The sequence below is a fragment of the Pseudophryne corroboree genome, assembly GCF_028390025.1.
Source record: "Pseudophryne corroboree isolate aPseCor3 chromosome 8 unlocalized genomic scaffold, aPseCor3.hap2 SUPER_8_unloc_5, whole genome shotgun sequence".
Classification (NCBI taxonomy): Eukaryota; Metazoa; Chordata; class Amphibia; order Anura; family Myobatrachidae; genus Pseudophryne; species Pseudophryne corroboree.
In genome coordinates, this window is record NW_026967623.1 from 249828 (window position 1) to 265934 (window position 16107).

The window sequence follows — 16107 nt, forward strand, 5'->3', positions numbered from 1 at the left end:
GCGGGGGTGAGCAGGATGGTGAGCGCTGGGGTCCGGGAGCTATGCTCCCGGCACCTCAGCGCTGCAAAGGACCCAGAGCCATGGCGGCTGGGACAAGTGTCCCGGGCCGCTGGGCTCCAGATCAGGGGGGTGCGCCGCACTGTACGGTGAGGCCACCGAGTTAGTGCCACACTGGGGGGACAGGGAGAGCCACCTCCCTGGACCCCAGTGGCACGCAGGCAGGCTGGAGGATGGGGGAAGCCAGCCCCATACCTCGAGCACTGAGAGAGCCCTAGCCGCCAGGCTGCAGGGCTAGGGAAGCCCAGCGCTGAGCGCTGGGCACAGTAGTTAAAAATAATAAAAAGTACAGTGTGTTGTAAGGCACTGCAGTGCCTGAGTATGTAGAGTCTGTGCAGGGCACAGGCTCAGTGTATATTTAAAGGTAGATGTACAGTGTGTTTTAAATGTGATGTATTTAAAGGTAAATGCACTTACTTGGTTGTGTGTCCCAGGAGGGGGGAATCCCTGGCTGTGCAGGCTGATGGATTCTCCCAGACCTTTTCCCCAAAAACGGAATGCTTTCCCATCCAGCCTCACACTTCAAGGGGGCACTGGGAGAAAGAGAAGCAGCTCAGCTATGAAACAAGCTGAGTGGTTTCTTGGAGCTCCATGGAGATCACCCGTAGTGGCCTAGAAACCTGGACCGGGGAGCCAGGCTGCCCAGCTCTGGAGCCCAAATCCAGGCTGCAGGCAGTGGGCTGGGTCCCGGGCAGGTTTCTGGAAGTCAGTTTTAGGAGGGAAACCTTCCCCCAGCCTAGACTGAACGGCACCGGGGCGTATCCTGATCCTCCAAGATGGGATAGTAAAAGGAGACCGACCACTCCCCAGTGTCCATATGGAACAATGTTAGCTGTGCATGTGACCAAGGCATGCGCAGCTCATGGGTAAACATTGATTGGTTGTACACCACAGGGCGGGCTTACCCCCTGCGGTAATGGGTCTTGGAGAGGGATAAAAGGAGGGCAGTTGGCCCATAGGAGTGTGTATTGTAACATCTTATTCTGCTGAAAACATCTGATTGTATGCTGATGCCCCTAGCAATAGGGAGGAGCCTTTTTAAAGGTTATTTATCATTGAGCAAATAAACATCATTGCCTAAAGAAGACAGCCTCATCTTGTGACCAACAGGGTTAGGCCAAACCTAGCCCCGTCCTCCGGCTGTCCAGGGAAGCACCTAACGTCTCCAAGCTCCGCCTTCCGCCAGCTACCGGTAGAGGCCTAGCAAGTGGCTAGTGGGGATTCGTCAGCACCACACAACTGTGGTAAGGCAGTGCGTCGGCACATACAGAGCAGAACCGTGGTTCCAAACGCCACGGCCGGTTAGGAGTTTGGTGGTGGCAGCGAGAACCCGCCCACAACGCAGTGGGTGGAGTCAGTAACAGGCGGTTACTGACGGTAAGCGGGAATCCCCTATGTGGTCAGGCCTCGTGTGACTTGACCTTCCATTCTGTGCGCAGCCGACGGGACGCGAAAGCGGCAAGTGCTTTCGTACGGGACCGTCCTGTCACAGAAATTGGTGGCATAGTGGTGGGATATTCCCAGGCGGCTTTTCATCACCCGATTGGAGAAGCCGAGTTACTCAGGAGAGGAGTAACTGCAGCGCAGGAGAACGCACAAAATGGCGGAATTCAGCGGAATGTCCAAGGATGATCTGGAGATCGTGTGCCAGGAGAAGGGTGTGGATATCCCTTCCAACGCGTCCAGAAGTGTCATGAAGGCGGCGCTCAGGAGCTGGGAGGAGTCTCATCGGGCGGAGGTGGAAAGCACTGACGGCGTCAGCATCGCAGAGGACGGCCCAACAGTGGACCTTCGTAAGGAACCGGTGAGAACCACAAGCCCCGCCCTCTCTCACAGCAGCAATGTTTCCCAGCAATCCCCAGCAGGGCCAGGATCCCAACGTCCCAGGGGGGGCGGCCCGGATACCCTAGCAGATCGGCTAGCGGAATTGGGGGAAAGGGCAACGGAGCAAGAGCGCTTGATCATCATCCAGATGTGGCGTGATGAGCGGGCACCACAGGCCGTGGTACCCCGGGAGCCGTTGTCAGCTGTTGTACACAGATCGGGACGCATTCAGTTTGCCAAGTTTGCAGACAGTAATGGGGACATTGATGGACATTTACAAGTTTTTGAAAGGACTTGCAAACTACACGATCTACCCAAGTCAGAGTGGGTGAGACACCTTGTGCCCACTCTGCATGGAGAGGCCTTGGAGGCCTATCGAGGAGTGGCCACGGAGGACTGTGGGGATTACGACGAAGTTGCGAAGGTCCTCCTCCAGCGATTCTTCATCACTCCAGAGTCTTACAGGAAGAAGTTCAGAGACTTGCCCAAGAATCCTAGCAGCACCCATGGGCAGTTCGCCACCCAGCTGCGGCAGTACGTGGTGAAGTGGGTGAAGGATTCGGAAGCCACTACATGGGACGCACTGATCGACCTGATCTGCAGGGAGCAGTTCTACCGCAGGTGCGCCCAAGAAGTGAAGGAGTGGGTGCTAGATCGGGAGCCACCCAGTTTAAAGATGGCTGCCCAGTTAGCAGACAAGTATGTGGCAATTCGGCCACAGGGGCTGAAGCGCCAAGCCAGCAGCCAGCTCCAAAAGACTGCACCACCAAGGGGACCCCCCTCTTCAGCTCATCACCCCCTAAGACAAGCATCTTCCAACCCGGGTGCTCTTGGCCAGCAACCGCACCGCAGCGTCCCTGCAACTGATCAGAGATCATCGGTGCCACGACTGGAGAAGAAGTGCTACGGCTGTGGGAAAATCGGACATCTGAGGATGAACTGTCCTGCATCCCAAGCACCCCAGACTCGTGCCCCAAATCCGAGTGCTGGAGCCCATATCGCTTGTTTGACGAGAGGAGATGAGCCTACAGAGACTGTTCCCCCTCCAGTCAGTCCGATGGAGTGTGGCGAGAGACAGGTGCACTCTGCGGAGAGAGTCACCTGCATGTCCAAACAGCCCCTACACAACATGTGGAGGCACCTGCAGCCAGTCCACGTGGGACCCCTGCAGGGAGAAGGCCTAAGAGACTCTGGGGCCTCAATCACTGTGGTGAGCCCCCACCTTATAGATCCTGCTGCAGTATTGCAGGGTCGCACTGCCACGGTCACCCTGGCAGAAGGAACAGAGAAAGCGGTTCCCATGGCAAGAGTCTACCTGGACTGGGGAGCTGGAGCAGAGTTGCAAGAAGTTGCCGTCATGGATGGTCTCCCAACTGATGTGGTCCTAGGAAATGATCTGGGTGGTGGGATCGTCACTACGTTTGTTGGCGCCATTCCCCGGAGTCCAGTTCCAAAACCACCGTTGACATCAGCTACTCCAGCACAGCCCAGCACAGCCCAGAGGAAAAGACTACAGCTGCTAGACAACTGCCAGCACAGCATCAACCAGCCCAGAGGAAAAGATTACAGCGGCTAGATCAGTACATCGACCCCGCATGCCTTTTGCCTCTGGTATGCCCACGTCCACTAGCAACGCAGAGGATGTCGGTTCCAGCTCGTTTGATCCTGTGGGGGTGCCCAATGATGCTCCTGACCCAAGTGGTTTGCCAACTCAGGCGGGGAGTATGAGAAACCACACTGACTTTTCCATGACTGACCCCTACCAGACTGACCCTAGTAGTCCCCACCTAGATCCCCCTGTAGAGTGTCCCAATTTAGGAGAGATTGAGGGCCACAGGCAGGAGTTTAGGGAGGCTCAACTCTCTGACCCATCCCCGAAAGGCATGAGGCGCCACTCTGGCAGCGGCCTTGACAGGGTTGGGGCAGGAAGTTTGACCTGGCGGGAAGGGTTAAGGTACAGGGTAGACAGGAAAGTGGGAGGGGATAGACCAGATAGGGAATGTGTCCAACTGGTCCCCCCAGGGAACTTTCCTGCGCAACCGGTGTCTGTTGCCAGCGAAACCCCTTTGGACAGTAACCCGGAGACAGACCGTACCCTGAAGTGCCTGACACAGAGCTTACCCTGGTCTGGAATGTCGGATGACGCCCAGACCAACTGTAAGGCTGGTGCCATGCGTTGGCAGCTGGGGCACTCCAGCGGTTGTGTTGTCTCTGGGCCTCTGCCCATAGGAGAACCCTTGCAGCAAGTTGCTGTGGACATAGCAGGTTCCCTGCCTGTGCTCAGTAGATCGGGGAAGACACGCAGCCTCCCTGTAGTGGATGCCACACAGGATCCAGAGGCTGGTGGTCTGGCCGCCATCACTGTGGCACAGGTAGCGGACGAGTAGGAAGGAGTAGGCCTAGGTGACAGGGTAGGTTTCCCGAGTCATAGGTCGACGGAGGAGGATTGGAGGGCAGGTCTGAACGTTAGGGCAGACAGTCGCCAGATAGGAATGATGGAGGTGCAGTGCCTGGGGCACCATGTGGGAGGAGACAGGGGTAGGCCCAAACCAGAGGGGGTGGAGGCAACCAGAGGCTGTCCCCGACCCACATCACCCAGACCGGTACTGACCTTAGAACCTGTAAGGCCCTACGGACATGTTGTCATTGACTTTAGTCCTGTAGTGAACCCCTTGACAGAGATGGCTAGGAAGGGCATTCCCAAGTCAGTGGACTTTGCACCCGCTTGCGAGTTGGCATTCCAGTCATTGAAGGAGGCTCGGGTACCCGCTCCAGTGCTGATGGCGCACATTCTTGACCAGGACTGTGTGTTACGAACTACCGCGCCACTGCACGGACTGGGAGCAGTACCGAGCCAGAAAGAGCCATATGGGCAGGAGCACCCTGTGGCCTGGTTGAGCAGGATACTGCTATTGTGGGAGGTGGGGTATGCCACAATTGGGACACCGTGGGTGGCACTTGTTTGTAACCGGCCCCCCACCGTGGTGACTTACCACCTACCTGTTAGGTGGCTGCAACCTACCTTGGGGGAATTGGACAGACTTTTGTGGTGGAGCCTTGAACTTGGACTTCAGGTGGACTATTTGAACATTGTGCACCCATGAAGAGAGGCCCACTACACTATGGATGAACTGTCTAGGCCAGAGCCGACACCCCCCAGGTAGCGTCCCCTTCACCCCAACGGACTGCGGGACCAGGACCCAAATCGTTGGGACATGGGTCCCTGGTTGACCCGCTTGAATGGGGGGGGGGGGGGGAGGAGTGTGGCCGGAGAGGCTCCAGCCACATGTAAGATGGCCGCCGCGGCACTGAAGGGGTTAACCCCTAGTGCCCGGCGCCATTATGCAAGACAATGGGCGGTTGGCGCCAGGTTTAAAAAGTAATGGGCGCTAGGCGCCGTGTTTATAAAATGTTTAAAAATATGTTTAGAATGTGTGCCGAGGTCCCGGACCTCTCCGGAGACCACAGCAGTGAGGACAGCCCCCTGGCACGCCGAGCAGTGTGCGCGTGCCGGGGGGAGAGGGGAGCCGCTGACCGCCGGGGTCCGGGAGCTCCGCTCCCGGCAGCGGTCAGTGCAGCCCCGGGCGCACCAACTGTGTGCGCGCCGTGGAGAAGGGAGAGCCGCCGCTGGGGGCCGGGAGCTTTTCTCCCGCTTTTTTATGGATTCTGGCAGGGGTAATTATCACATATATAGCCTCTGGGGCTATATATTGTGGTATTTTTGCCAGTCAAGGTGTTTTTATTGCTGCTCAGGGCGCCCCCCCCAAGCGCCCTGCACCCTCAGTGACCGGAGTGTGAAGTGTGTATGAGGAGCAATGGCGCACAGCTGCAGTGCTGTGCGCTACCTTGGTGAAGACAGTCTTCATGCTGCCGATTTTCCGGACCTCTTCTTGCTTCTGGCTCTGTAAGGGGGACAGCGGCGCCGCTCCGGGACCGAACACCAAGGCCAGTTCCATGCGGTCGATCCCTCTGGAGCTAATGGTGTCCAGTAGCCTAAGAAGCCCAAGCTAGCTGCAAGCAGGTAGGTTCGCTTCTTCTCCCCTTAGTCCCTCGTTGCAGTGAGCCTGTTGCAGGTCTCACTGTAAAATAAAAAACCTAAAATATATACTTTCTTTCTAGGAGCTCAGGAGAGCCCCTAGTGTGCATCCAGCTCGGCCGGGCACAGAAATCTAACTGAGGTCTGGAGGAGGGTCATAGTGGGAGGAGCCAGTGCACACCAGGTGACCTAAAAGCTTTCTTTAGTTGTGCCCAGTCTCCTGCGGAGCCGCTATTCCCCATGGTCCTTTCGGAGTTCCCAGCATCCACTAGGACGTCAGAGTAATATATATATATATATTGTTTCAAACATTGAAACATCTATCGGGAACATCGTGACCATCAGAACATCGCCGGAATAGCCTCCAGGTACACAGGGGGGGGGGGGGGGGGGCTTGGGAGGGGGGGTTGTTTACACTTCCCCAGCGGCTGCTATTGTCTGCAGCCGCTGGAGGGGGGTCCTGCCCGATCAGCAGCACGGAAATCAGTAGGGGAGAGTGCAGGGAGGCAGAGGGTCCCTCTGATAACAGCATCGGAGGGAAGTTTCCCTTCCCTGCCGCTGCTAACATTGTTTATCTAACTGGTCGCATTCTGTGCGACCAGGTCAGATAAAGCACTTGCAAGCATATACAGCACTTGCAGGCATAGTCGCATCTAATGCGACCATGCCAGCCAAGTGGTTAAGAGATAGCATCCTGGAGTACATGGGGTGCAATAAGATCATTAGTAGGGACCAGCATGGGTTAGTGAGGGATAGGTCATATCAAACTAACTTAATTAGCTTCTATAAAGAAGTGAGTGAGAACTTAGACATGGAAAACGCTGTGGATGTGGTCTTTTTAGATTAGGCTAAAACTTTTGACACAGTGCCTCTCATAAGGTAAATTAGGGTGCTGCAGGAGAAGAGTTTAAAACACCCAAAGTGCATGGCACTGATGGCTATTAGGAGCCAGTGAGCAGGGATCAGTATGCAGCACCAGGGACTATGGTGGCCATTCAGAGTGGTTCGCTAGCTGCTTTTGTTCGCAGCGCAGCGATCAGGCAAAAAAACGGCAAATCTGCGCATGTGGCGCAATGCGCGTCGTACTCTTACAACGAACGATGTAGTTTCACACAAGGTCGCACTGGTGACCACAGAGTGTTTGACAGGAAGTGGGTGTTTCTGGGTGTCAACTGACCGTTTTCAGGGAGTGAGCGGAAAAACGCAGGCGTGACAGATAAAAATGCAGGGCATGTTCGTGACGTTAAAACAGGAACTAAACAGTTTGCAGTGATGGCAAGCTAGGAGTAGGTCTGGAGCTGCTCTGAAGCTGCACAAAACTATTTTGTAGCCGCGCTGCGAGCCTTTCGTTCGCACTTCTGCTAAGATACACTCCCAGAGGGCGGCGGCTTAGCGTTTGCACGACTGCTAAAAGCAGCTAGCGAGCAAACAACTCGGAATGAGGGCCAATGAACATTGGCCGTGCCGGACAGCAAGGCATGTGTGTGGCTGCAAACCACTGCAGAGTACTGAAGATGGAGCACAAGAAGTGCTAGGACTTTTTCTGTATGTGCCTGTGTATGCCGTGCTACAGTGTCTGATGCCAGTAACCGGAAAACCTGCCTGAGTCCTTACTTCAACTGCCCATTTTACTATAAATTACCCCTAGTGTCTTACATGTGACGAGGAACATAGGACCTAATTCAGACCTGATCACTAGTCTGCGATCACATAGTCGCCGACAAGACAGAGTGAAAAACCGCCTCGTGCAAGTCTGTGTAAGCCGTGCGAAAAGCTTCGCAAACGACGGCCAGCTGCAAATGGGTTCGCAACTCACTCACCATCTAATTATATTTCCACTTCTTACTTTCTTACTCCTACAGTGCGATAGAAACAGGCTGATCGGGGCAGCAGCTGACGTCACACACCCAACTAGGGAGGCCAATCCAGGGATTCCCAGGACACCCCCCCAGCCCACAGAACTACTCCCCCATCCTCTGGGAGTGCGGGCAGGTTCACCTGCTGCAGGCAGTGAGGTGCGATCTGGGCAGCGTGACCTCTGACTTCACGTCACGCTGCGCAGTGCGCACAGCTGGGAGCAGAGGGAGGAGGGAGCTGGGCAGCGTCTGAGCCTCGTGAGGAAGCTCAGCGATACTGGTGTGACTGAAATCCTCTCTGTACAGCGCTGCGGTATATGTGTGTGTCCATGTGATGGGGAATATAGAGTGTAAGCTCTGCTGGTGCAGGGACTGGTGTGAGTGACATCCTCTCTGTACAGCACTGCGGTATATGTGTGTGTACATGTGATGGGGAATATAGAGTGTAAGCTCTGCTGGTGCAGGGACTGGTGTGAGTGACATCCTCTCTGTACAACGCTGCGGTATATGTGTGTGTCCATGTGATGGGGAATATAGAGTGTAAGCTCTGCTGGTGCAGGGACTGGTGTGAGTGACATCCTCTCTGTACAGCGCTGCGGTATATGTGTGTGTCCCTGTGATGGGGAATATAGAGTGTAAGCTCTGCTGGTGCAGGGACTGGTGTGACTGACATCCTCTCTGTACAGCGCTGTGGTATATGTGTGTCCATGTGATGGGGAATATAGAGTGTAAGCTCTGCTGGTGCAGGGACTGGTGTGAGTGACATCCTCTCTGTACAACGCTGCGGTATATGTGTGTGTCCATGTGATGGGGAATATAGAGTGTAAGCTCTGCTGGTGCAGGGACTGGTGTGAGTGACATCCTCTCTGTACAGCGCTGCGGTATATGTGTGTGTCCCTGTGATGGGGAATATAGAGTGTAAGCTCTGCTGGTGCAGGGACTGGTGTGAGTGACATCCTCTCTGTACAGCGCTGCGGTATATGTGTGTCCATGTGATGGGGAATATAGAGTGTAAGCTCTGCTGGTGCAGGGACTGGTGTGACTGACATCCTCTCTGTACAGCGCTGTGGTATATGTGTGTCCATGTGATGGGGAATATAGAGTGTAAGCTCTGCTGGTGCAGGGACTGGTGTGAGTGACATCCTCTCTGTACAGCACTGCGGTATATGTGTGTCCATGTGATGGGGAATATAGAGTGTAAGCTCTGCTGGTGCAGGGACTGGTGTGACTGACATCCTCTCTGTACAGCGCTGTGGTATATGTGTGTGTACATGTGATGGGGAATATAGAGTGTAAGCTCTGCTGGTGCAGGGACTGGTGTGACTGACATCCTCTCTGTACAGCGCTGTGGTATATGTGTCTGTCCATGTGATGGGGAATATAGAGTGTAAGCTCTGCTGGTGCAGGGACTGGTGTGACTGACATACTCTTTGTACAGCACTGCGGTATATGTGTGTGTCCATGTGATGGGGAATATAGAGTGTAAGCTCTGCTGGTGCAGGGATTGGTGTGACTGACATCCTCTCTGTACAGCGCTGCGGTATATGTGTGTCCATGTGATGGGGAATATAGAGTGTAAGCTCTGCTGGTGCAGGGACTGGTGTGAGTGACATCCTCTCTGTACAGCGCTGCGGTATATGTGTGTGTCCATGTGATGGGGAATATAGAGTGTAAGCTCTGCTGGTGCAGGGACTGGTGTGAGTGACATACTCTCTGTACAGCGCTGTGGTATATGTGTGTGTCCATGTGATGGGGAATATAGAGTGTAAGCTCTGCTGGTGCAGGGACTGGTGTGTGTGACATACTCTCTGTACAGCGCTGTGGTATATGTGTGTGTCCATGTGATGGGGAATATAGAGTGTAAGCTCTGCTGGTGCAGGGACTGGTGTGAGTGACATCCTCTCTGTACAGTGCTGCGGTATATGTGTGTGTCCATGTGATGGGGAATATAGAGTGTAAGCTCTGCTGGTGCAGGGACTGGTGTGAGTGACATCCTCTCTGTACAGCGCTGCGGTATATGTGTGTGTCCATGTGATGGGGAATATAGAGTGTAAGCTCTGCTGGTGCAGGGACTGGTGTGAGTGACATACTCTCTGTACAGCGCTGTGGTATATGTGTGTGTCCATGTGATGGGGAATATAGAGTGTAAGCTCTGCTGGTGCAGGGACTGGTGTGAGTGACATCCTCTCTGTACAGCGCTGCGGTATATGTGTGTGTCCATGTGATGGGGAATATAGAGTGTAAGCTCTGCTGGTGCAGGGACTGGTGTGACTGACATACTCTCTGTACAGCGCTGCGGTATATGTGTGTGTCCATGTGATGGGGAATATAGAGTGTAAGCTCTGCTGGTGCAGGGACTGGTGTGACTGACATCCTCTCTGTACAGTGCTGCGGTATATGTGTGTCCATGTGATGGGGAATATAGAGTGTAAGCTCTGCTGGTGCAGGGACTGGTGTGACTGACATCCTCTCTGTACAGCTCTGTGGTATATGTGTGTCCATGTGATGGGGAATATAGAGTGTAAGCTCTGCTGGTGCAGGGACTGGTGTGAGTGACATACTCTCTGCACAGCACTGTGGTATATGTGTGTGTCCATGTGATGGGGAATATAGAGTGTAAGCTCTGCTGGTGCAGGGACTGGTGTGAGTGACATCCTCTCTGTACAGCACTGCGGTATATGTGTGTGTCCATGTGATGAGAATATAGAGTGTAAGCTCTGCTGGTGCAGGGACTGGTGTGAGTGACATACTCTCTGTACAGCGCTGTGGTATATGTGTGTCCATGTGTTGGGGAATATAGAGTGTAAGCTCTGCTGGTGCAGGGACTGGTGTGACTGACATCCTCTCTGTACAGCTCTGTGGTATATGTGTGTCCATGTGATGGGGAATATAGAGTGTAAGCTCTGCTGGTGCAGGGACTGGTGTGAATTACATTCTCTCTGTACAGCGCTGCGGTATATGCGTGCACTATATAAATAACTCTACGAGCAATACATATTTAGCAACATAAATTAGCATAATGTCCTGTATTTAATAAGTGCATTCATACATCACTACAGACACTTCCTCCTCATCTGTCACAGTGAGCTCTTCCCCCTAGTGCCCCCAGGAAATAGGCAGAGGATGATAAGGGATCATGTGGAAGGATCCTGTTACCATGGTAACTCATCCCCTCTTCCGCTATCCAGCGCCAGTCTACAGAGGCTTCTATATGTAAATACAGATCTGGTTAAGCGAGAATGAATCAGGTCTGCAGCTGCGTACAGGAATCTCCTTCAATTCGATCATGCAAGAAATACCAGTGCAGGTACAAACTGACGTGCTGAACTACATTTCCCAGCAGGCACTTGTACCTATCACCTGAAGACAACAGAGGCAGTCATTCCGTGGGCAGATAGAATAGATGCATCCACTTTGGTAAAAATTAAATACTATGTGTCAGACGTTCCCAACCGTAGTCCTACAGATGATTAAATCAAACTGACCAAGATACTAATTAAGTCACCTGTGGCTAAGCAGGGATATACTTAAAACCTGGTCTGCTAGAGTGCCTTGAGGGCAGTGTGTGGGAGACTAAATAAAGTTGAAATAAGAGGCGTGTCATAATGATGTGTTACGGAGAATGGCCGCCAGTGAATGCATGTGACACCGCGCTGTACATACGGTGGGATCGGAACACGTACAGATGTTAGAGCGCCTCGCCCAAACAATAGCACAATCTATAGAGGATTGCATAGAACAGAACAGACATTAAAGCTCATCCCTGTCATCATCGCTGCATGTATCTAGCACTGTTCCTGAGGTGTGAGGTGCTCCTGATGAAACGCGTCACTCCTCCATCTAATACCAGAGCATGACAATGAGTAGAATGGGGAGAAAAGGTTTCCGCAGCAGTAATAAGACTCTCTCCACGATACTCGCTATGAAGCAGTGTGAGGGCGAGGGGGCATGACCAGCACCAATGGAAATGGGCAAAATGACAGAGTCCTCATACAGTCGCACCAAACAGCCCCTGTTGTCCGGCCAGGTCACGTGACACTGCTAGAGACCCAGGAGCCTGTGCTGATTCATTAGACACTTGTATATCCATGTACAACCAAGTCTCAGAATCTGCATACACAGTGCTACGATGTAATGGCCGTATACAATCTCAGTCACACACACAGATACAGAAGCACAGTCACCTGCCGCGTCCTAGTTACATCACGTTGTGACTAAATTGTCTTTTCAGCAAAAACAGCCGTCCAGCAATTGCGCAGTTCCACGGGACCTGTCAGCTGACTCACTCCCAGACATCTCCCTCTGTGTGGCTTAATCAGATGGAACAGTACAGGCAGAGGGGAGGCATTTGATATGCTGGCTGTCGGGATCATGGCGCTCACCATACCGACACCAGAATCCCGACAGCCGGCATAACGTCAACTATTCTCTTTCTTGGAGGGAGAATAAATAGCGTGGCGCAAGTAGCAAGGGGCTCTTTTGCGCTCGCCCTGCCAGTCGGGATCCCGGCGCCGGTATAACATATTACACCCCAGGGACGTAAAGCAGGAGGAATGAGTCTGGAAACCCCTATATTTAGAGTCTGCGTGTTTAGCCCCACCCTAATCACATAAACCCCTCCCCTTTCTTTATGTTCTGGCGTCCCCCTGTCTATTTGCTCCACAGGTTAAGGAGAATGGCTCACAAATTCTCTAGGGGTACATAGTGTTTCTAGCCTGCGGTGCTTACATCTGTGCGGTTGACTCGTCCCTCCAGGAAGAAGCACTCGTCCGCATTGTGAGTACATACATGACGGTATTTACACCAGTGACACGGGTACTGACTGCTCACACAGGAAAGGCACCTGCAAAACAAGAAGAGTTTATACCAGAGATTCCTAAACGTGCAGCTGCTGATCAGAACATATGTGGACAAACACAAGTAAATCCTGACCGATAAACACAATTAACTTTATGTAAAACGTTTGTTTCTGAATTTCACCATAAGAAACTTTTGGCCTAGTGACGCTGAGAAAGAAATTCTGCTATTCTCTCCAGGATTCCAGTGTGTGGGGACCACTGGTTTATACACAAAAACGTATAACTACAAGTGAATCCACTGAACAGAACAGCCAGCTTGTCATAACACGAGTCTGTACAGAAAATGATGGACAACGGCCATTTGTGACAACTCTGCTTTGTGACATTTTTAACATTTAAGGCAGACAAATCGATACAGATGAACGTGGTCCTAAACCAGGGGCTGGCTGGCAACCTTCAGCCTGGGGGGCAGACTCGGGTAAGTGGCCCAGCTTTTCTCAGGGAATGGAACACCTAAACTGCACTGGCCCGGACGGAAGATGGCACCCTGCCCCTGTCCTAAACGGCTACAAACGTTAATGTGACACTGTGAAAACAAGAGCGAGATCTCTTACCCTTTCATATATAGGGCCAGATGTACTAAGCCTGAAAAGTGATAAATATCACAGTGATAAAGTACCAGCCAATCGGCTCCTAACTGTCATTTTTCAAACACAGCCTGTAACATGACAGTTAGGAGCCGATTGGCTGGTGCTTTATCACAGTGATATTTATCACTTTTCAGGCTTAGTACATCTCCCCCATTGAAATATTAAAAGGAAAGAAAAAAAATAACATGCAATGTTTTCAGCTGCCTTTTTATAGTGAGCCATCAATCTGATCACTATGGACGATTGCTAGGAAATAGCGGCTTTACCCCATATAACTGCCCCAGAACCAAACCACATCCACTGCGCCACCAAGAACCACTAGTGAGAAGGACTCCCTCCTCCAATGACCCCAAAAAACATTCCCACGTCTTTGTTTCCATTCTATGTCCCCATTCCAGCAATCCTACACAGTGCAGACATGAGCACAATTCAGTGACAGTGGATGCAGAAGAACCGCAGTAAAGATGGAGGAATAAGCTTACGACTGGAGAATGCTGCAGTTGTAAAAAACAAAGTCGGTGCTGGCGAATCTCAGGCCGGTCTCCTTAGACTTCAGATGTAGTAGAACAGTGTGTAGCGCACCTGCACAAACAGGGGATACACTATGATCAGTACTTTCAGTCTATACTCTATAGCAGGCATTCCCAACCACGTTCCTCAAGGCACACTAACAGGGCAGGTTTTAGTGATATCCAGGCTTCAGCACAGGTGACTTAATTAGTAGCTCAGTTATTTTGATTTAACCACCTGTGCTGCAGCCTGGATATCACTAAAACCTGCCCTGTTGGTGTGCCTTGAGGACCGTGGTTGGGAATGCCTGCTCTATAGTATGGGCAGGAACAGGAGTAGGAGCGGCTGTGACAACCGGTGATTAGAAGGGAGTTACAGTCTCTGAAACAGGAGCAACACCAGGAACCAGATTCATCATATACATCATATATGAAAAAGTGTCTTAGTTGAAACATGATGTGACTAGGACGCACCAGGAAACTATGCTGATTAATCCGATATACTGCACTTGTACTGTACATCTGTGTGCGACTGAGTCTCTGAATCTGCATACAAAGTGCTACAATACAGTGGCTTTTTTCTATTGTGCTCCGTATACAGACTCAGTCGCACACAGATATACAAGTTTAATAAGTACAGTTTCTGGTGCATCCAAGTCGCAGCTCATTTCGACCAAGATGCGTTTTCGTCCAAGAAAGACGCCCAACGCAAGTGGAGTTGCACAGGAGCTGGTGGCTCACTCACGCTGCATTCAGGCTAGATGCACGAGGACGCATCTGTATGTTATTTCCACTTACACATACATTCTAATGACGACTCTGAATCACCGTTATCTAATAAAATGTAATGTCGTCTTGTGTAGAGGTGCCCTGCAAGTGACTGGAAAGCTAGGTGCAGTATGCTGGCACTATACGAGTGATAAAAAGCATAAACTCACCAAGTCCCCCAGTAATCCCAGATACGTCGCGTAGAGAGGGGGAGGAGCACTGGATCGTTCTATCCCCCAATGCGGCCTCGCTCTCTGCCACATCACCAAACACACAGGTGACACCCGCTGACAGATCAGGAACATTCTGCACCGACAGATTCAGCTGCAGGAGAGACAAAGTTACTATAGAAACTGAGAAATCCTCTGTAACTAGGTTTCAAATGTTCTCAGAAAACATAAGCGAATCAATTATTTTGTGACTGACCTTTTGAGAAGAAGAAAAATACAAAATCTCCAGTCATCAGACCATGCAGTTCCACCCATGTGTGCTCCTAATAGAGCCAAATATGTGCAGAACCCAAGTCTGCAACTAGCACTTCCCTGCAATTATAGTCTTACCAGCAGCTCAGGAACACTGACGGAGACATTATTGGGAGTCACTTCCAGACGGACGCATTGATTCAGATCAGTAGTAAATCGATGAGGCTCAGCAGCTCGTTCACACTCAGTATCCCGGCAACACCTGTGCGGAGAACAGAACACAAGTCACACCTGCATATAACACACCTGTGCGGAGAACAGAACACAAGTCACACCTGCATATAACACACCTGTGTGGAGAACACAACACAAGTCACACCTGCATATAACACACCTGTGTGGAGAACACAACACAAGTCACACCTGCATATAACACACCTGTGCGGAGAACAGAACACAAGTCACACCTGCATATAACACACCTGTGTGGAGAACACAACACAAGTCACACCTGCATATAACACACCTGTGTGGAGAACACAACACAAGTCACACCTGCATATAACACACCTGTGTGGAGAACACAACACAAGTCACACCTGCATATAACACACCTGTGCTGAGAACAGAACACAAGTGACACCTGCATATAACACACCTGTGCGGAGAACAGAACACAAGTCACACCTGCATATAACACACCTGTGTGGAGAACAGAACACAAGTGACACCTGCATATAACACACCTGTGTGGAGAACAGAACACAAGTGACACCTGCATATAACACACCTGTGTGGAGAACAGAACACAAGTGACACCTGTATATAACACACCTGTGCGGAGAACAGAACATAAGTCACACCTGCATATAACACACCTGTGCGGAGAACAGAACACAAGTCACACCTGCATATAACACACCTGTGCGGAGAACAGAACACAAGTCACACCTGCATATAACACAACTGTGCGGAGAACAGAGCACAAGTCACACCTGCATATAACACAACTGTGCGGAGAACAGAACACAAGTCACACCTGCATATAACACACCTGTGCTGAGAACAGAACACAAGTCACACCTGCATATAACACACCTGTGCGGAGAACAGAACACAAGTCACACCTGCATATAACACACCTGTGCGGAGAACAGAACACAAGTCACACCTGCATATAACACAA

The 16107-nt window shown here is 51.7% G+C and overlaps 1 protein-coding gene across 1 annotated transcript in view; it reads right to left on the reverse strand.

Annotated features, from left to right (window-relative positions):
- PLXNA3 (plexin A3) overlaps positions 1-16107 on the reverse strand; it is a 511209-nt gene that overhangs the window by 216781 nt on the left and 278321 nt on the right. Inside the window, exons 6-9 of the mRNA XM_063950477.1 lie at positions 15060-15183; positions 14670-14823; positions 13705-13804; positions 12502-12616 (exon numbers count right to left, since the gene is read on the reverse strand). Coding sequence (XP_063806547.1) covers positions 12502-12616; positions 13705-13804; positions 14670-14823; positions 15060-15183 — 493 coding nt within the window. The remainder of the gene's footprint in view (positions 1-12501; positions 12617-13704; positions 13805-14669; positions 14824-15059; positions 15184-16107) is intronic.